The sequence below is a fragment of the Gymnoscopelus microlampas genome, assembly GCF_963454915.1.
Source record: "Gymnoscopelus microlampas genome assembly, chromosome: 22".
NCBI lineage: Eukaryota > Metazoa > Chordata > Actinopteri > Myctophiformes > Myctophidae > Gymnoscopelus > Gymnoscopelus microlampas.
This window is the reverse complement of record NC_139959.1, coordinates 12,397,089-12,418,081: the sequence shown is the minus strand read 5'-3', so window position 1 is coordinate 12,418,081 and position 20,993 is coordinate 12,397,089. Positions and strand designations below refer to the sequence as shown.

The 20,993-nt window shown below is 41.1% G+C and overlaps 2 protein-coding genes across 4 annotated transcripts in view; one reads left to right on the top strand and one right to left on the bottom strand.

The window, feature by feature from the left end:
• Positions 1 to 1,452: 1,452 nt before the first annotated feature.
• LOC311038811 (glycine--tRNA ligase-like) lies at positions 1,453 to 11,217 on the bottom strand. Its single transcript, XM_084048415.1, has 17 exons — positions 10,867 to 11,217; positions 9,405 to 9,506; positions 8,955 to 9,057; positions 8,275 to 8,416; positions 7,152 to 7,240; positions 5,167 to 5,243; positions 4,932 to 5,077; positions 4,680 to 4,829; positions 4,427 to 4,589; positions 4,098 to 4,262; positions 3,779 to 3,885; positions 3,513 to 3,659; positions 3,319 to 3,404; positions 2,716 to 2,825; positions 2,512 to 2,605; positions 2,193 to 2,383; positions 1,453 to 1,638 (listed from the first exon to the last, which is right to left on the bottom strand). The coding sequence occupies exons 1-17, from the start codon at positions 11,170 to 11,172 to the stop codon at positions 1,513 to 1,515; spliced, it is 2,304 nt and encodes a 767-aa protein (XP_083904541.1). The 5' UTR covers positions 11,173 to 11,217; the 3' UTR covers positions 1,453 to 1,512.
• Positions 11,218 to 17,571: 6,354 nt separating this feature from the next.
• ctdspla (CTD (carboxy-terminal domain, RNA polymerase II, polypeptide A) small phosphatase-like a) overlaps positions 17,572 to 20,993 on the top strand; it is a 42,823-nt gene continuing 39,401 nt past the window's right edge. For all 3 annotated transcript variants that reach the window (XM_084048915.1, XM_084048914.1, XM_084048913.1), the window contains exon 1: positions 17,572 to 17,997. In XM_084048915.1, the coding sequence (XP_083905041.1) occupies positions 17,922 to 17,997 (76 nt within the window). In that variant the 5' untranslated portion in view covers positions 17,572 to 17,921. The remainder of the gene's footprint in view (positions 17,998 to 20,993) is intronic.

The following is a 20,993-nucleotide window of genomic DNA, read 5'->3' as shown; positions in this document are numbered from 1 at the left end:
CCTTATGACTTATAGCAACTGTCATAAACACATTATGGCTATACAATGTATATTATAATGCATAGGACGATATCTATGATTTTACTGTCTCATTAGATTTACATTTCAGACATGTGTCTTACTAGCTGTCTTTTGGTTTCATTGTGATGGATCAAGGGGTGGCATCAGTGTATGGACTTTGAAACCAAACGTATACATTTCTATATTATCAATAGGACAGGCTGTTTGTTCTGGTGTGTTTTGGCTGAGTGCCAGACATTAAACCTTTCACTTTCAGTCTTGTCTTTTATTTTATTTTTTGGTTTTGTGACACTTTTTATAACATTTCTTTGGCCAATCAAATCCAGATGTTACAGTATGTGGTGTTTTGTGACGCACACCACCCACCCACAAGCCAATTCTAATATGAGATGTCTATTACTGATTTACAAATGCTTGGACTTACTATGTTCCTTTGAATTTGTGTGATAAAGTCAATTGTCTGAGGCTCTTGTTGCAGGACCTGGACTGGGAGGCATGGCCCTGAATCTTAATGTTCACACATCACCCGAACCTCTCTAGCAGGGCAACAACAATCACGCTAGAGTGGAAGTTATTGATGTTCTTTGTGAGTATTATCCAACCTAAATTGGCTGTGGGAATTATTTCTCTCGGTGGAGGGCAAGGCTCATTTGACAACCTTTATCCAACGACTACACATTTCAAACTTCCTACATTTGACTCGGTTAAGTCTTATATTGGAGTAATGAACCGTTCTCATGAGGCCTGTGTGTATAGTACTTCTGACTGGAAACATCATTAAACTTGTCAACGTTGAAGTTCTCTGGGAATTCTGTCAGGCTCCCCACTGGTGTAGTAAAATAATAAATTACTTGATTATGGGGTGGTGCTTTGTAGACAGATAATATACATAACCTAGATTACAGAATCACTAAGCCATATATAGTGTCATTGCACTTACAACTTGACAGATCAAGGAGTACACCTACACCAAGTGTACTCACTCACTTTCGACATAATTAAAGACCCTTGTCCCAGGCTTTCTCCTATGAGAATACATGGACGAGAACTATGTAAAACCACCTAGTGACATATGCAAATTGATGGAAACTGTATCCAAGTAACAGAAAGGAATGATATTCATTGTGGTTTCATGCTTCAGAAACTTGACACAAATACTATGGTTATAAGCCCATGTCCAGTTAAGTGCTGGTTGTGTTTATTGAATTCAAATTCAATTTGCCTGATATCTGGAATGGTGAAAGCCTCCTTTCACGCAAGACTCAATAACATTGACAGGTGGTCTCCCTTTTAACGTATGATGATTACACATGACAAAACACGGAATTTCTGTGAATAAGTTGTTCTAACGCAATAAGGAGGACATCCTCTGTGCAGTCAAGTCAATCAGTTGCTTGTCGAATTACAGTTGCAAGACTCCTCTTGTGGGTGCATATGCAAAACGTCTATAGGTATTCATAGGCCTGACAGGCAGATGCGTGAGAAGCAAGTTTATTCTTCAGAGGTGTCCTTCTTGCTGGTCTCCTGTCCTTCAAAAATAGGGTACTTCTCACAGACGTTTTGCCAAGTCAAGGTGCCGTTGGCCAGATCTCGGATGATCTCAGGCAACTCACTGACCTAAGAAAAGAGACAAAGTGGTTTACTTACTTTTAAGATCTTTAAGGTCTTTTCTTAACAAATAAAAATAAAACTCAAATCAAATTATGTATTTATCTTAATAAAAATATGTAAAATTGATGCAAAGGACATTTGAAAATGCAGTTTCAGGTAATCAGAAGAAAACCTCATCAGGTTATCAGGCGATAACTTGATGAAAGTTGCACAAAAAACATTAATACAAATATGTTGGTTGCAAGGGAAGAAGAGAAGGAGTTCTTTCTTTATAACCCCAGACTCTTCTCCTAACCACCTGCCATACACACAGGTGTTCAAAAGCTTTACCGTTTGATAACTGATTCAACAATCATTAGCCAAATTTTTACTACAGCCAAAACCATGTTGAGCTTGCCAAGAGCTAAATCTCCCAAGACCATATTTCTCAGAGTCTTGTTGCCAGCAACCAGACTTAGATTGACCAGATTTAGCATGAGGGTTTGTGATGGGAAGAGGTTTAATGAGCTTTGTATCTGTAAATGTTGAGTGCCAATGAGTGTAAAATCCATGTTCTGTACCTCGGCTCTGATCTGTGTCATTGTGTCACGATCTCTCAGAGTAGCTGTGTGGGGCGTCTTGTTCACTGTGTCGAAGTCGATGGTGATGCCAAAAGCCACCCCGATCTCATCCGTCCTGGCATAGCGCCTCCCGATGGATCCTGAGGAGTCGTCCACCTTGTGAGACACACTGTTTTTGGTCAGCGCCTCGGCTGGGAGTAGGGATGAGATGAGAGAGAAAACCAGTGAGTGATAATGACAACATGGTACAGTAGTTACAATTTTAATTTTTCGCTTGTAATAAATGCAGTAACTTTGTGATCGTTACGTGGGTACTTACATAAATCCCTCACGAAAGGCACGAATTCCTGATTTTGACTCAAAGGAAGGACGGAGCATTTATATGGAGCCACAGTGGCAGGGAAGCTGAAATACTGAAAGAAAACAAAAAACAAATCATTGTCAGTATGGAAGGAATAGAATACAGTATTCAAGAACTAGTAACACTGTTGTACGTCTACTTGCGTTAATACTGCGTACTTACGGTTCTTTGTTCGTCACCTTCTCTGATTTGGAATGTGTGCTCGAAAATGCTGTACATGATTCTGCCAATGCCGAACGAGGGCTCAATTACATTGGGAACAACTTCCTCCACTGTGAAAAAATAATCATATTTAGTTAGTTTAGTTTCTCAGTCACCCTCTGTTATTTCTTAACCCATTAAAACCGGGAAAGCATTCGTCATTTTAGATTTTAGCGTTTAACTCAAAAATAGCAGATCTACAAGCTCGTACATCTATTTTTTAATTCTTTTTTTTTTAATCTTGAAAGTGTTTGAACATTTCCCCATTTTTTTAACACACATCTTCCCTTCTGGGGGTCCCTGGCACAAAATGGCGGTCTGTAGCAAAATACATATCAATTTGGGGTTCCTCTGCATGAAAAGCCATTTGATTACTTTGATACGGATTTAGAAGGCATTTGTAGGATCGGCCTCAGGTCTTAATGGGTTAATGCAGCTGATTCATAAGTACCTGCACAGTAAAATATTGAATGTTCATTCAACTCTGAGAGTGATCCATTTGTCCACTCATCAAGAGTTAAATTATCACTCAGTATTTCATTGAATAAGAAACCTTGGTCTCACCATGCAGTGTCTTCTGGAAGCGCTTTACACTGACCATGTCCTTTGTGAGCTTGAAAGACTTTCCTTCTGTCTCGATGGTAAACTCTCTGTAAGAAACGCATGAGATTAATGATGTCATAATTTAAGAAGTCACAGACATTATCAATCACATGACCACAGCCACCATATAACCAAGATTGTCAAGACTCACTCACCCAGTCTCACTGAGTAGCTGCTCCTGCTCGGTAATGAAGCACTCGTCACACACAGCAAGGTACTCCATCGCTAGCTTGGCATCCTTTTTGTAGGCCTTGCCGAGGGCCCCTTTGTTGGGCTCAAACTGTACAACATTTACAACTTTGTGTGATGATGTTAAGGGGAAGAACATAGGAATTAAGAGGCAGCTTAGCATTTATAACAAAAAGTTAAATGTTTTATTTAACTGTTGTGTTGGCATAAGCAGGAGTTTAGAAAGGATATGGGCTCTTTAAGAGGCTTCTCAGCAACCAGTGGGACCTTTGTAGCCCGTGCGTGGCATTGCAGATCAAAGCATGAACGATCAGCGCATCCTACAATCTCTATCCATCCCTGCAGGGGACACAAACAAAGATGAGCAAGACTATTTACAGACAAGGTACATTTAGATGCATCCATTTATTGACCATACTGACATGGCGGCCATTTTACTCCGACATCAGGCTCAAGGCAGGGAAAGCCCCACCCAGGTGGGATATGACGACTGGCCGGCGTGTGAATATGGTCAATTAAGAAATATTGCAAAAGCACCACGGTGGACATACGTAAGAGGTTTTGGTCTCTGCATCCCAGCAGTCACAGGCATAGTGGGCCATCTCATTGTCCATGTGCTGACGGAAGCGTAGCTTATCTTTGGAAACACCAACTTTAGTGAGATAGAGGTAGATCCTACCGATGAAGTATCCCAGGACGGAGTTATTAATGACCCCCTGAGAACAGACAGAGGGTGAACAAACATTGGCATTAGATTTCAATTATGGTTCAGGCGTGGTTTGCCCGAAGGCAGCATTATGATCCATACTGCTTCAAATGGATTCTTCTGCTATGGACCGAAGGTAAGCTCAGTAATAAGGACAGAGAGTTATGTCATTACCTTGTCCACAGCATCACCCAGCTTCATGATGCAGGCTGACTGGCCACTGGTCTGGGCCTTGGAGGAGTACAGCATTATATCCAGGTCTCTTACATTGCAGAATTTGGGGTGGACCTTCTCAGTCGGGTCCACAAAGTGCTCGATCTCAGCCATGGTGAACTCTCTGTAAGAGAATGGGGCTTGGGGGTTTAGGTCTTGTATGAGCATGACCATGTGAAGCAGAGAAATAGTGCGTCTCCACAGGATCACTCACCTGACACGAATGAGTCCTGAGCGGGGAGAGATTTCATTCCTGAAGGAGTTGCCAATCTGAGCAGCAGCAAACGGAAGTTTTCCCTGGTTAAACTCCAACAGGCGTTTGAAATTGAGGAAGATTCCCTGAGCGGTTTCGGGCCTCAGATAGCTGCAAATTTGAATTCATTCACTTAATTGCCAAATAACACACATTAGCAAGCCTGCCAAAATCAAGGTACTCAATGTTGACAGTGTTTATATTAGTTTGTACCCTTGCATATTGCCTCCTGGCCCAATGGATGTCTGAAACATCAGGTTGAAGGAGACGGGGGCGGAGACGTCATTTCCTGTGGTGGGCGACTTGACGGCGTATTTAACGAAGAAGTCGGTCAACTCTTGCTGAGTAAAGTTGTCCATCTGGAAATCAAACAAACTCATGTTGTATCTTGTTACATCATCCCACATGCATAATCCCTTCAAGAGCACTTGTCTTCAGTTGTACTGACCTGAGTGATGCATTCCTCCATCTCAGCCTTCTTCTCTGCAGCACACTTCTTATCAGACATCAGCTTCTGGAGGTGGGCTGTGGGATGCATAGAGAAAGAACATATAGATTGTGCTTTCTCCCAACATTGTGTTGCATTGCATGCCTTATATCTAGGGCTGGCCCTAAATATCCCACGATAACCCGTCACTTGTTCATTTTTATATCATGTTTTGCCTCACCAATAGACTACAATAATAATAATTTTTAAAAGTTCAACACAGTAGTACATACTGTAAAAATATCGCCATTTCCATTAGCTACTGCCAGTGAGTCAACGTAAAGCAGTGGCAGTATATCGTATGCTTGTTTCTAAATGGACAAATTAATCTTTATAAATGCATCTCAACAAGCCAACTTAGGGCCGTGGAGTATCTGTAGCCGACAGGTTTTTGTGATAGTTCCCACACTGTTGGCGGTAGTAAGCCATTAAGGGTCCAACCACTCGACTGGGCATACTGAATCAGGCCCGTAGGGAGTTGGGGAGTGAGAGCTCTCTGTCTGTTCAGCCTGAGCAAGCCATAGCATGAGAATAAGCAGCAAGCTGGCAACATCAAACGTTAAGAGTGGTGTGAAATGCTCAGTTTTGTTTTCCCAATTGTGGTGTACTGAATAACCAAAGCATCCAAGCATATTTGGAGAGAATATATAAAACTCATCGGTAACATTAAAAAGCACAGCGAGTTAACCAGCTGTAGTCTGTGCCAATTTTTTCAATAACACACGCTCAATGCAGAGTGGATAAACTCAAGAGTAGCCTACCTGTAGTACCAGCGACAGGTTTAAATTGAATGCTCAATAATTAAGCTAACAAAATGTACTTTCACATTTTCAATCAACAAGTAACTTAAAAGACAAACTGGAATTCCCTCCCGAACGCTCCGTCCTTCCTTGAGCTTTGGCATTGCTCCAGCCCGTCATGCCAGATATTTTGTATTCTTATGGAATCCAGTGTGATTCTTGCTGATCCTGCAATTTCCCCTTTTCCCTCAGGCACAACACTGATATTCCAGCTTAGCCAACTAGCATAAGCCTCACACAACACCTACACTGTACAGTAGCCACTCTTCATAAATACTGAATATTAAACCTGCTGAATTTCTGAAGGTCCTACCATGAAAATGCATTTTAGTTTTTATGTTTTTAAAACAATGGCTTGAACCCAAGTCTCTTGCCTGATGTTTCCTCACTACTATAGGCCAAGGCTATGATAGAAGAAGGTACAGTCCATGGGCCAGGCAGGCGCCATTGACGCACATGGGAGGCAAAACTGGAACCGGAAATTCGGTGAAAGTGAACAAACACTTTCAACCTTTGTCAGTGAATCAGGAATATAAAAGAAGATATATCACAGGTTGTTTTCTTATCATTTGTTTTTCGATGTGCACACTGCATACTTTTATTGAGTCATCTAAACAGAGCCATGTATCATCATTGACTCCAATGTATTCCACCAAACTCTCGGCTGCAGTTTGCCTCCCAGTGTCCCAATGCGCGGGCTGGAATTACATGATATTAATGACTCCACCCCTACAGCTGGCAGTGGCAATGTTATGTTACATATGCGTGCACGTGTGAAACTGTAGTCGGGCAAATTAAACTGTGGCATAACAAAAGACTGCACGTTTTTTCGTCCTATCAGTCATGAAGTGGGGGGGTGGAGCTCAGCTGTGCCATAATCAGAAATTGACATCATGTCACTTAACATGATGCTCAAAAGGAACTGGTGTGTCACCTCACTAAAAAAACATTTCTTTGTTCTCTCTCTCCTTGCATCGTTTCCTCCATGCATCCTCAGTGGGAGAGATTAAAACTCAAGGAAAGGATGCAAGTGAGTGAAACAAGGATTTACTTTCTAAACCTGGGATGCGGCCTCCTCAAAGTCCCAGGTCTCTGAGTAAACTCAATGGAATACTGCCTGTATTCAATATTGGGTGAATGGCTTACCTTTGAGGAGATGGTCAGCCCTGAAACATTCACCATTCTTGACATCTTTCACCATGTAGTCAGCAAACTTCTCCACATGCCCTGATGTCCTTGGGAAATACAGTCACAAAATGATTATGAGGGGTGTAGGGCTGCAAGATATGGTCACAATTTCATACCAAATATCTCAATAGCAATATGATATAGAATATGACTAAGGGTTCACACATGTTCTTTTATATTTTAAGTGTAGCAACAGTGAAAACTAAGCATTCTTTAAAAAAAACACATCAATCAGTCAATGATGCTCCTATTTTATACTTTCCAATGACTTGACGAACCACTCATAGTTTGAAGTCTGCCATTCAGCAGTCAAATGCTTACTTTTGTAAAACTTGACAAACATGCTAAGCTTTGCAAAGGTCACGGAAAATCACTGAACGTGATCAAACAAACCTCAGAACTGCTGTTTGACTCTGGCATGAGGAATCAACATAAAGGCAGCTGCTTGCTGCGTCAAGGTCTTTTCAGACGGCGCCTAGTAATTGATTTTTAAATCAGAGACATACGAGCAGGTAGCAACGCACGTGCAAGCCGAGAAAAGCAGACGCTTGTATTGCCTCTTGCGATGTTAACTTGGGCTGCAACTATCGATTATTTTCTTAGCGATTATTCTATTTATGACTTTCGATTAATCGAATAATCGAGAAGCAAGTTTTATCATTAGTATGTATGTATCAAAGTATCGACTAAACATAATTGTTATTTTATACTTTGTCAGAAAACGTAGTGCAAAAATAGTTAAAATAGCTTCTACAAGCTCGGTCTAGTTTACACCAATTACGCCACAGGTAATACCGTACTCATTTGAAATTAATCGTCCTGAATTTTTTCCATTTCTTCATAGCAACAAATTACATTTTCATAGTGATGAATAATCACAAATTACTGTGACATTTGATACATTTGGCTGTTAACAGATGTATCAAATTTGCCTTGGCCTAAGAACAAATTTGCCCAAATAATGTTGTGCTATTTAGCATACTGCATATATATTGATTTCCCAATCAAGACTGAAATTCAGGTTCCAGTTAGAAAGCAGAGAACCCCTGCCTTTGAAAAGGACCCAGTCTGGGGCACTTACTTAAGGACAGTCTCTGGGGTCAGCATGGTGCAGTCGATCTCTAGAATCTGCTCCTCCTGGATGAAGTGCTGCCTCCAGGCCTGCAGGATGTTGTTCTTCAGGGCACAGCCCACAGGGCCAAAGTCATACAGACCACTCACACCTGAGGAATAGTACGGTATGGTAAGAGAGGGCTTAAAGCAGTGTGTGTGTGTGTGTGTGTGTGTGTGTGTGTGTGTGTGTGTGTGTGTGTGTGTGTGTGTGATTTATAGATTTAGGGGCCGTGTTCACATGAAGCGGTTTTTTGAGTGATTTGGACACTTTGGATGTCCAGAGCGCTACACGTGCACCAAGCGAGACCCAGGGGTGTACTGGAGGTGGGGAGCGGTGGAGCACTGCTCCACTAGCCTTTGACTAGTTGTTTGAGCTGCACGCGAGACCTTGCGCATTGATCAAAAACAACCATTCGCACCTCTTACCAACGCTTACAAAAGCTGCCGAGTGTCAACGTCAACAGCGTGAATCAATCATTTTTTGCTTAAGGCGCCCAGAGCACTTGCTGGACGCCGAGAGCACTGAAATGCGATGCTCCACACTAGGAAGATGAGCGCTCCAGCGTGTCTTTTCCATAGAAATGCATGGCGGAAAATCGCTGGCATCTCAAAAAATGCTTTGTGGCCACGGCTCCTTCGTTTTCTTACCTCCATAGATGGCAAAGGCCTGATCATAGAAGAATCGCCTCTTCAAAGTATCTTCCATCTTGGTTCTGTCCACAATGTCATCTTTGGGCTGCAAGGCCAGTTCCTACATAGGAAATATTAACAGTTGTGGCACAGTCAGTCAACTTGCCAACTTGCATCCATCACTCACAATGACTTGACCACATAAACCCCAGTGTCCTGATTCAGGGCATGTCAACATTAGGCAAATGTCAGCGAATGTTCTTAGATTTTCTGTTTTTCACTATTATAAAATAGTAAAGAATGGCTAAAACGTTTAGGTGTAAGGTGGCGCGCAAGATAGGGCCCATAGTGTAGAGATTAAAAAGGAGGGGACCAAGACCAAGTACAGACCCTTGAGGGACCCTGGTCAATGAAGTATATAGGGTTTAAGTTGTTAACTGATTTACTCAGCAAGAAATATTGACTGACCTTGGCCTCAAGTGTTCTCTTCCTTGCTTTTAATTCAGCAACAGCTTTAGTGACGTCTACATCAGGGGCGCCTTCCTCTTTCATTTTGCGCACCAAATCCCCCTGAAAACAAAAGAAAGTGGAAAGAAATGATCATGCAGAAAAACCATAGGAGCATTTTAGCCGCAAGCAACTTAGATGCTATAATGCTATCTGGCATCTGAGTTGCAATACCAACCCTTGACAGCCCATTCATTGAAACCAAAAAGTCCTATCTGATTGCAGGTGATTATTTCTTGAAGTGTTTGAGTTTGGAAGCACTCGTTGAAAATCACTCAACTGTGTCCTGCGTAGCACCCGTTTTGAAATTGCACACGAAAGGAGACAGCAGGACGTTGCGTTATTGAAAACGAGCCCTTCAAAACTCAAACCCTTAGAAAAATAATCACCTGCATGGAATTTATGGACAGAAAGTAGGTCAGAAGCTCATAACATGTCTACGGTGGATTTTTGTGAAACAAAACCTTGACAGATACAAAGAGGATAACCCAATATTTCCTTACAGCTGCAATATTGGTGAGTATAACGTTGTTTAATACGATCTTCAGTTTCAATGATTGGGCTGTCTGTCAACGTTTGGGTAATGTATTGCAACTTAGATGCCAGGTAGCATTAAAGCATGATTGATTGAATACTTTATTAACAGTTTGCAAAAACAAGGCACGGTGGTTACCATTAAGGTCCTGTGTATTCAAGTTGCTTGCAGCTAGCCAGGAACATTTGATTTTACATCTACTTTCGGTTTAATGTATCCAGCCTGCCATCAGACAGTATGTTCATGATGTTCATGATGTAAAGCTCTCTAGACCATTACTGTACACAGATAAAATATCATGGATTGCAGCTTTAACACTGTTATTTGACTGATTTCACAGTGTGTAGCAGCACACACACACACACACACACATCTTCTGAACCCCACCCAGTCCACACAGATGATGTGTGTCGAACAGCCAGCCAGTTGCACAGCGTGGTGAAACGTGGCGATAGAGAAACTACCATTCACCAATGTTATGTTTAGATTTATGTGTAGACTGATCATAGCCTTAACAGGGATCACACAGAGTGATACATTACAAGGTATTCCTCATGCTTCTGGAAACACTGGAAGCAATGCTTATGTTTTTTTATTGATCTGGGCTTCATGGAGTGAAATCAGACAGTTTTGTATATGGACCTATTATGTCAGAAATAAAGTTCATCTATCTACCAAAATGTCAGCTAACGTTGCCGGCCGGCTAACACCCACGCAGGCTAACTAAACTGCAGTCTTCATTCAAAGAATTGCCCATTATTAGCAGCACTAGCATTCATTGAACCACCACAGCAGTGCTGCTACAGCAGGTTGTGTAACTTTGAGTGTGTGACACAAACCATTCACATTTCACACAAAAGGGCTGGACTGGTAAATAACTAGGTTTACCTGTTCTTTAACTGCCACCCGGAACGGGGCCAGAACCTCTTCCATGTTACCATCCATGATGTTGTTTTGTCCTTCTGATGAGACTAGCTGCTGCCGCTTGTTGTGTTTCTGTCTCTTCCACGAGCAGACCGACAGGGAGAAGGGTCTGGCGGGGTGGTGGTTCTGGTGGTGGCGGGGCCGGGGCGAGGCTCTCTGCGGCGGGCAGAACAACAAGGTGGAGGTCCGGGAGATGTGCGTGGCGCTGGTGGTGGTGGTGGTCCTCCTCAGCAGTGCTAGTGCTGATGTTGCGCTACGGAGCAGAAGCATGGACCGTCACCACACCGCGGTGAACGAGAGCCAAAAGAATGATGAAATCTCTGCAGCTAGGTACGTGGAGCTGGTGATCCGCGCGAGCACTTTCGCCACGCGTGTTGGGTAAAATACACCGCTGCTTGGTTACTGCGGAGCAGATTCGAAGAATGTTTTATTTTAAATGATGTATTTTGAAATGAACCACTTAAACGTTGCTTATATTCAAACAGGGATGATTTAATTTTCTCATACTAGTGGTGCATTGTGTGGTTCCACTCATAAGAGCCCATTCATTTTTCCCATAGAGATTTCCAAAAATAATTTATATCAATTATTTTAAGCCTAGAACCAAGCCATCCACAAAACAAATGGTAGCCTATTTATTAAATATAGTAGGCCTATATCATATAATTAAATATTCTATGTTTCTTTCTTCACAGAATCAAATATTTTATGGTCACGATTCACCAGGAGCCTGCTTGGTTCTGTAGGCTTAAAATAATTGATATAAATATTTTTGGAAATCTATATGGTAAAAATGAATGGGTTTTGGATCGGTGGAACCACAACATGGCCGCCACCCCTATGGCCCAGCATATCGTTCAAATACGCAAGCGCACAAATCAAGATCTTCCCATCTTAGTCCCAGATCTGTAGTTGCAGTTGATGAACATCCGAAGGTCGTGTGGTTGGTCAACTAACCACTATGCACCACAAGGTGGCAACGTTGGCACAATTAAAAAAATAAGCAAATTCTGAGGCAATACCATGTTGAAAACTTGTAATGAAAATGTCTTCCTCACCACTAAGGAATGAAGGTCTTACACACGCTATCAATGTTAAGATCTGTATTCCCAACATGCTGGTCCAATGGAAACACCATTCACTATCAAAGGTTTTGTTTACACTCTCTGTACTGGACTGAAGGCATATTTTCACTATGCATTGTCTTGGCTTTTGGTAGCTTGAAGGACAGGCAGATATACGTAGCTACTGGATCATTTACATATACTATTTGTATAAATACTATAATGATGAACTTGTATTTTTTTTATTATAGTTGTTATTAAAGTTTTAAAGATTATTTACCATCTGAGTGAGTCAGACTCCTCAAGGGTATTTCTGAAAATACCCAAATAGTGGTCAATTTAATTCAACATTGTATATTAAATACATCAACTTATACTTTCATTGTTCTATTGATCTTTGACTTTCCCCCCCTGTAGTTACAAACAGGGATTCTGTAGTTGTGTTGCTTCTGCAGAGCTCTGGCAGATATTTTCAACTCAGTTTGAGAAAAGAGACTCTAGGAAGGAAAATTGTAGGTCTTACTAAGCTGCAATTCCAAGTATCCAGAACACACACAATGCAGCATAGTATTGTATATCCTGTAGCCTCACGAGCCAGCCTCTATTCACTGTTATATCCTGTAATCTGCAGGGATTATGATTATGATTATTATTAGTATGATCATTATTATACCCAGAACGCTCCAATGCAACTAGTCACAACTCCTTGCAACAAATGTCGGGAACGATGCAAGTTGGGAATGCATGCCCGAGCCAGTTAAATGCAATATTTGTTGGACCTGGTGGACCCATTGTCAGGGTACCTGTCTGTCTGTCTGTCTGTCTGTCTGTCTGTCCCTTTTATGCCCATGTATGGAGATGTTTGTATCTGTCTGTCTGCCTGTGTCCCTTTTATGATGTCATCAGTAGGCTATATGGCCATACATTACTTATGATAATTGTAAGTAATTATGCCTATATATGGGCATAATTGGTCGGATCGTCAGTTCTGGACTACTGGATCTCCATATGCCTATATCGGTTGGATCAGCGGTTCTGGATACTATCCAACCGACTTCATGCTGGGCACCACACTCCCTCTGGTCCTCTGCAACATGCACGTACGCCTGCCGAGTTTGAATTCGGTCGAAAGCTTTTATAGTAGGATTATTATTATTATTATATTTTATTTGACCAGATGCCTTTTGTAACTATTGGGAGCCATTCCTCATGTAACTTCAGCTTTTAAGGGCATAATGAGTAGAATTCACAATAGAGTAGACATCCATCCACTGATCAACTGAATGATATTAGTCTGTAACTGTCACCCTTGCCAGTGTTTAAAAAGTGGAAGAACTCAATTACAATAGCCCCAGAGAGGATTATGAGATTACAATTCCTCATTCAACTACACCCACATTCATAAATCATCCACCAGTGACATAACCAAACTATTTCTAAGACAGTAAGAATGACGAGTGTGTCATCAACTTAATATCAAAACCACATTTGATTTAATAATTAATCAGAACAGATATGACTCATTGTGCAAAGATGATTTGCTCAAGTGTTGCCCACACCCACACACAATACCCAGCTAGTCAGTCAAACCTTGGCTCTCTTTGCGCTACTACAGTTCTCACTCATCAGGTAGAGTGTTTCCTGCTCCTCCACACTCTTATTAACAACAGGGTGATTTCTAGAGCACTTCCCGGTGCCCTGCAGCTGTCAACTTTCTAAGAATGATTATTTGTGTGCCCAGAGAGCTATAAAAAAAATAGCACCACCACAGTTAATTATTTCCACTGAATGTTATTTTTGCATCTGCTGGGTCTTACAGAGACACTTCTTTGCTGCAATCTTTCAAATACACCCTATTGTTTTCAGACAGAAGAGCAATTGGAGAGAGGGAGAGAGTGATAACAAGAGGGAGAACCATTTTAATTAATGTTTGCATGACAAACATGAACAGAAATGGTCTTAATGGTCTTTCTCTAACAAAAAGACTCAGCTGCTATAAGCTTTAAGAAATGATGCCATCAGGTCATTTTCAACTACATCAATCTAAAGGGTAATGATTGATACTGACTCCAATTAGGCAAGGTTCTTTGAACAAATCTATTCAGAGTCCAACCTAGTGGATGTGACTTAATGTGACAGGCTGAAAAATCCAATGAAAAGTGTTTCACTTCGGAAGCAGGCCTAAGCATTCTTCATTGTTCTCTCATTAATCTTTATTGAATCAGGGAGAATTGGTCATATTTAGCACACACAAACTTCCTAGTTTTGGTGCAGCTTTTTATGCACCATTGTCACTTCCCACCTGTTTCAAATAGCATGGGTATCTTCACTTGATTATGTTTTGGGTCCAGCACCATGTTTAAAGAAACTGTGGGGATGTGCATATCCTACTTTTATCATCTGTATAGTAATACTTGGAAAGAACATCAAAACCTTTTAGCGGTATTAACATAAGATAGCAGAGTTTCTCTTGTGGTTTTTCCCTATGCAACACCTTGGTTTTACTAGTAGGTCTCTATTATTCCATTTTAATTTGAGGAATGATTTACCTTATCCCTGTTTTTGCCTCTGTAATATAATCAGGTTGCGGTCACGGATCACACAGTGCTACTGTGTGGTCAGATTGATTTCAACGGGTCAGTCTCGTGACATTGTAACCTGAGACTGATAGTCCGGCAGTGATGGACAGAGTTTGTGAAGTGGTTCAGAAACACTAGAGGTGTATTGTGGTGTCGACTGTACATTGCCCTTATTACAAGCATCACGACCCACATTGAAAGAACACTGTTGATTAAAGCCTGTAACTTGAAGATGCCCACACATGACACATTGGCCATCATCAATAGATTATGGTTCACATATATGTATACACTCTGGAGCTGTTGCAACTTTTGGGGGCTCTTGTATGAGATTGTGCAAATGGAATGGAAACAAGAGTTGTTCCAATATCGATACCAGTATCGGAAAAGCTGCCGATACTGCCTAAAATGCTGGTATCGGTATAGGCGAGTATGCCAGTCTATGCCATTCCGATGTAATTTATCACATGGTGAGATTTCATTTACAGTAATATTTTGAATTTATGTTGCACTACTGTTTTATATTCTTACTGTAAAATGTACATTATTATTTTACTAACTTGGAGCTGCACTTTAACTAGCCAACTATTTTTCCAATTTGGTTCCATTTGTACACTCTTTAGAGTGACTTGTAAGGGTCCATTTGGAACCCCCTGAAGGAACCTTGGAGCCTGAGGGTCCCTGGACCCCACTTTGAGAACCTCTGTCCTAGATTTCTTTTTAATTACTCACTGGTATCGTCCGATACGCAAGTTATCGGAATCGGTGTCAGGAAGGATTTTTTTTTTATCGGTACATCTCTAGTATACGCACATAGTAAGCCTATATGTCCCTTGGAGGAGGAATCCCCTTTGGCTGAGAAGTAGATGTTTGGTTTCATGCAGGAGACCTGGGTGTGAGTGCAGGTGGTTAGGCTACGCTTAGGCAACACATGCATTACGCAAGAGTAAAATTCCATCCTCTCTTTCCATCCTCTTTTAAAAAAACATTTAAAAAAGAAAAAAAAAGTAATCCCCTTGGCAGCAATAAGACCAGGGTCTTATTGCTGTGGTTAGAGTGTCCGCCCGGAGACTGGGAGGTCGGGGGGTTCAATCTACGGCCAAGTCATAACAAAAACTATAAAACTGGTACCCAATGCCTCCCTGCTTGGCACTACAGTATCTAGCATATAGGACGTTTTATTTGTATAGCACATTTCAACAACAAGGCAATTCAATGTGCTTTACACAGAACATCAAGAAAGGAAACACAATTATATTATACATCAAGCTGCCTTGTGCTACAGAAATAGGCTCCTGACCTATGGGGCCATGGCTTGGGAACCCGATGGCAACAGTTGGCGCATCGAATAATTAGCCAATATTATAATTTGTGCATGTTTTAATTGCCTTGTTGTTGTCTTGTTTACATGTCACACAATTTCATCCCTGGTTTTATTTTATTTTTAGCCTATATTATAAAGCACTTTGTAACATTGTTAAGAAAGGTGCTATTATTATAGAGGCCTAAATGAAGTTTATTAATAAAACTGACAATTGCTACTAATACATAGTTTGTATGATCGATGAATTGAATACACAGGACCACAATGGAAACAAGCCCTTAGGACTTTCTGTTATCCTTTTAGCATTATTGTAGGCAATAATTGTACCTCTGTAGAATTTTGCAAACAGTAAAAAAAAGTATTCAATCAATCAACAAACAAACAAACAACAAAAGTGCCAAACCAAAGTCCAGGACTCCAGGGTTAGGAATGTTATGTTTGAGTTTGTTTTTCTTTGCTTTCAGCTAATATTAGAGGCATTGCACATCATCTGACTGGAGAATAATATGTTGCAGGCTAGAGGAAGGTGCAGGGTGGTCTGCAAGCCATCTCTAATGTAAACAAAAGTCCCCCACATGACACAGCGACATTGTAACGTGGACTGAACCCAGCTCAGTGATGGAAAAAGTACCCACATTTTTTAATTAAGTAAAAGTATTAATACCACAATGTAGGAATACTCTTGTTAGAAGTAAAAGTCCTGTTTTAAAAATGTACTTGAGTGAATAAGTATCAAAATATACTTAAAGTACCAAAAGTAAAAGTACTCTTTTATACGCAGAATGTCCCATTTCACAAGTATTCAAAATGTATAGAAATCTTTTGAAAATAGTAGATCTACAACAAGCTCACAATGCGCCGCGTGACGTGTTGTGAGCTTGTAGATCTGCTATTTTCATATAGCCAAAGTTTAAATAGGGCTGAAGTGATTAATGTATGTTTTGTAATAATAATCAAAATCTGCAAAGTAACTAGTAACTGAAGTTTTCAAATAAATGTAGTGGAGTAAAAGTATAACATATCTGCCCCCTGTATTTGTCAAAATACTTCCAAAATGTTAATGAAGTCCACGATCATAACACCAAAGGCAGCTCCACAAATCATGTTCAACCCAGATTTGGCTCAACAAAGGGAATGAACTCGTTCTCGAATGCTATTCATCAAAAATGTGGAATGCCCTACCAAAAGGAGTAAAGGAGTGTAAAACCCTACTCACTTTCAAAACTGCCCTAAAGATACACCTTCAGGAGGCTGCAATTCGAAAATGGCCCCTGTCCAAGTGTTAACCTACCCCCCCTTTTCTTTTTCTTCTCTTGTACATATTTTTCACTCTTCATACCAGTAACCTGTAAGCTGATTGTATGACATTCTGTATAGTAGTGTGTATATCTGTCTGTCTCTTGTATTGTGACCTTGTATTGTGAATGTGTACTTCCATGTACTGTTGTTCTCATGTCTTACTAAATAAAATACATCAATCAATCAATCAATGAGATGTAGTGGAGTAGAAGTAAAAGTACAGAAAATTGGAAAATACTCCAGTAAAGTAAAAACACCTCAAAAGTGTTACTTATAACTTACAGAGTACTTGATTACATGTACTTAGTTACTTTACACCACTGCCCAGGGCTTACAGTAGCAGGGGGGGGCGGGGGCTCCTTTCTCTCTCCTCCGCTGCCTGCAACAACAACCAACAGCAGGCAGCAGGAGACACGGTTTCAAGCGCAGCAGCAGCAGCAGGATTGACTCTCTTGAATTTGATTTTCTTCCAAGATATCACCATACCTACCCCGGGACTGTCGTCTCAAATGGTGGACACTGTATCTGCGGCTCGCCGACGACTGTTTTCGTTTCGATCAAGCGAGTAGTATGTCGAATAAAATGGGATTTTAATGCTGCAAAACAGTGGACGGTCGGTCGGTCGGTCGGTCTATATTATAGCAGCCTAGTGTTGTAGTAGAGTCAGGGGATCTGACTGTAATGGGTGATGTTTGGCAGGAATAAAGCTGTGTTGTAGCCCGAAGGATCAGCCCCCCAAAACATCTCGTTTCCATGGACAACACGTCCATCATAACACAGGTTGCTAATCCAAAAGAGGAGGAAAGTATCTCGTCAAGTCAAGATAAAGGTAAGGGGGCATGAATAAGAAATAAATGTTATGTAAATATTCCACGTACAGCGTTTTTTATGTGCCTTTTTTACAACATCAATGCCAATGTTGATTTCGACATGCTTCAGTGGAACGGTTTGAAGGGGAACCCCTTTTTCTGTAAAGAGGCAGTTTTCATTGATTGCATGATGGCTATCTGATCAGCAGCCTTTCGGTGCAAAAAAAGGATGGAATTGTTGCAGCCAGGTCTGCAGGAACTGATAGAAAGACACTGACTGTATCGACGGGAAACCTCCATTGTTCAGAACGGCAGAGCGATCAGACCCCAGTACTGTCACTATCCGTATCTTGATCGGACTATCAAGTATAGCCTATAAATAACTATGTCGAGGATCATTCCAGAAGGTCATTTTTATTTTATTTTAAATATGCATGATATATAGGCTACTGTAAAACACCAGCCTATTCAGCCCCAATATGAAACATTAAAGGTGACTTCAAACAAACAAGTGACATATTTATCCCGTGCCATGGAACGTGGATGTATTTACTACAGGGGGCGGGTACCTAGTACATTTCCCCCCTGGTCCTGGCGTCTTAATGCATGCATCACAGATTATGTATTTAAAAAAAAAATAACAGCAAGTAGAAAAAGTGCTCCTCGGAGCACAGGTCTCCGCCAGGTCAGGTAGGTTATTGTGGGCCAGCAATGTTCGGAATTTGCCAATCAGGATGGAATATGAAAAATCTGATGGATCCGTCTTGATCACTTGACTATATATAGATAATGTGTACCGATTTGCAAGATGTTTGGACAAAATTTGTAGGAATAGTATAAGTTTTGCAAAAAATGGCCTCCTGGTGGCGCTATAATAGGGCAGTTAAAAGGCTGACATTTGTTCTTCAACGTAGTGCGAATGTGCCTGCTAAGTTTCACCGCAATCGGATACTGCGTTCATGATTTGCGGCATTTTGTTCAAAACGGGCCATTCCTGCAAACTTTAAATGTCAATCTTAGCCAATCAGGATGGAATATGAAAAATAAAACATATCCGTCTTAATCACATGACTATAGAGATCATGTGTACCGATTTGCGTAAAATTTGGATCAAATCTGAAGGAGTAATATAAAAAAATGTGTTTTATATAAGTCGGCCTCCTGGTGGCGCATATAAGAAAGATGTGATAAATGAAGGGCAAAGGTTTTTCCTTGGCCTCTAGGGAGTGTGCATACAAAGTTCTACACAAATCAGGTTATTGGTAAATCGGCCTGTTATAGCGTCACCATGAGGCTGATTTGCAAATACATGCAATATTTCACGGAAATCGCACACAGTTTTCATGATTTTAGGCATTTTGTTCAAAACTGAGCACTCATGCAAACTTTGTAAGCCAATCTTAGCAAATCAGGATGGAATATGAAAAATCTGAAATCGTTTAATGACTATAGATACTGTGTACCGATTTGCGTGATGTTTGGACCAAATCTGTAGGAGTTCTGTCAAAAATGTTGTTTTGCAAAAAGCCACCTCCTGGTGGCGCTATAATAGTCCCATGTGAAACATTTTGGGCAGAGGTTCTGCTCTGACATCCAGGGAGTGTGTGTGCACAGTTTTGCTGCGATCAAGCCAACGGTGCCGGAGATTAGCTGTTCACAGACGGACGGACGTACGTACAGGGTGCCAAACATAGTCTCGGCCATGCCTTTCGGCCTGGCGGAGACTATTAAGATTGTAAACAAAAAGCACTCTAGGCTACATGCTGACATTGACCTACAAAGCTACTCCGTGTCCTAAAAGCGTTTGGATATGGAAGGAATATCCATATATCTAAAATAAAATCACCCATGTGCCATGTTCAGATAGGCACGTTCATGAATCTATACATTTTGTTTTTCAGTATGCATTGCGTCTACTCTGTCCACAGGCTACACACAATTTTGCTTGGCCTGTGTGTGTGTGTGTGTGTGTGTGTGTGTGTGTGTGTGTGTGTGTGTGTGTGTGTGTGTGTGTGTGTGTGTGTGTGTGTGTGTGTGTGTGTGTGTGTGTGTGTGTGTGTGTGTGTGTGTGTGTGTGTGTGTGTGTGTGTGTGTGTGTGTGAGATACCAGGACAAAGCAACATGGAAGCAGTCACCTAGTCTACAGTGATAGTTTTAAGGTTGGCTGTAAGCTGAATGAAATATCAACATCATTAACGAAGTGCTTACACAACACCTGTGATTTATTTATAGGCTACATACATATGGGCCTGAAAATATCTGAAGCCCAGTCCAGTGTACGCAACTAGTTGCATAAGTGTGGACTGTGCTTTCAAGGAGTAGTTCACCCAAAAACACACCCCATGAAGTCTTGAATTCTTGGAGATTCTTTTGTCTTTGTCGCATTCCTAAGCCAATAATTTGATGACCGGTACTCAAAGAGTGTAGGAGACTGAAAGAGCCTACTGAGTCTCCTATTGACCGATGACCCGGTCATCAAATTATTGGCTTAGGAATGTGACCATAACAAAAAAAATCTCCATGAATTCAAGGCTTCATGGGGTGTGTTATTGATAGAAAATAAGCTATTTTTTCGCTACTCCTTTATATTAAGAGTTGTCTTGCTTACTGTAGCTGAGTATAAACATGCTATCTCTCTATGTTGTTTTGTTTTGTGCATGTGACATTCACAAAGGCTTGCTGGTTCACTGAGGTGATGACCAAAAAAAAATCCCCCCTTGCGGCGGGCAGAAGCTTGTTTGGATTAAAGTTTGAGAATTCCCAATAGTCCAGGGCAGACCAGCATATGACACTTTGTACTCTCATATCCTATGTCCTGTTTCATTTTATTTAATTTCAGCCCACGTGATATTGTGAACTGTGAAGTGTACACAATGTACAAATGTACACAAAGTATTATTCCTGTGTCTAGCACATGGGGTTACACACATAAAATCTATCTCATCCACTAGAGCAGTGGTTCCCAAACTTTTTAGCTCGAGACCCAAAAGAGAAATTAGATGTGTGCCCAGGACCC

Excerpts from the sequence above, each read along its gene's own strand:
- LOC311038811 (XM_084048415.1), bottom strand. The coding sequence starts at position 11,172 with ATGCTTCTGCTCCGTAGCGCAACATCAGCACTAGCACTGCTGAGGAGG. Across the intron at positions 5,244-7,151 it reads GGCTGACCATCTCCTCAAAG|CCCACCTCCAGAAGCTGATG; the intron begins GTAAGCCATTCA and ends TGCATCCCACAG. Across the intron at positions 3,405-3,512 it reads CAGCTACTCAGTGAGACTGG|AGAGTTTACCATCGAGACAG; the intron begins GTGAGTGAGTCT and ends CGTTTCTTACAG.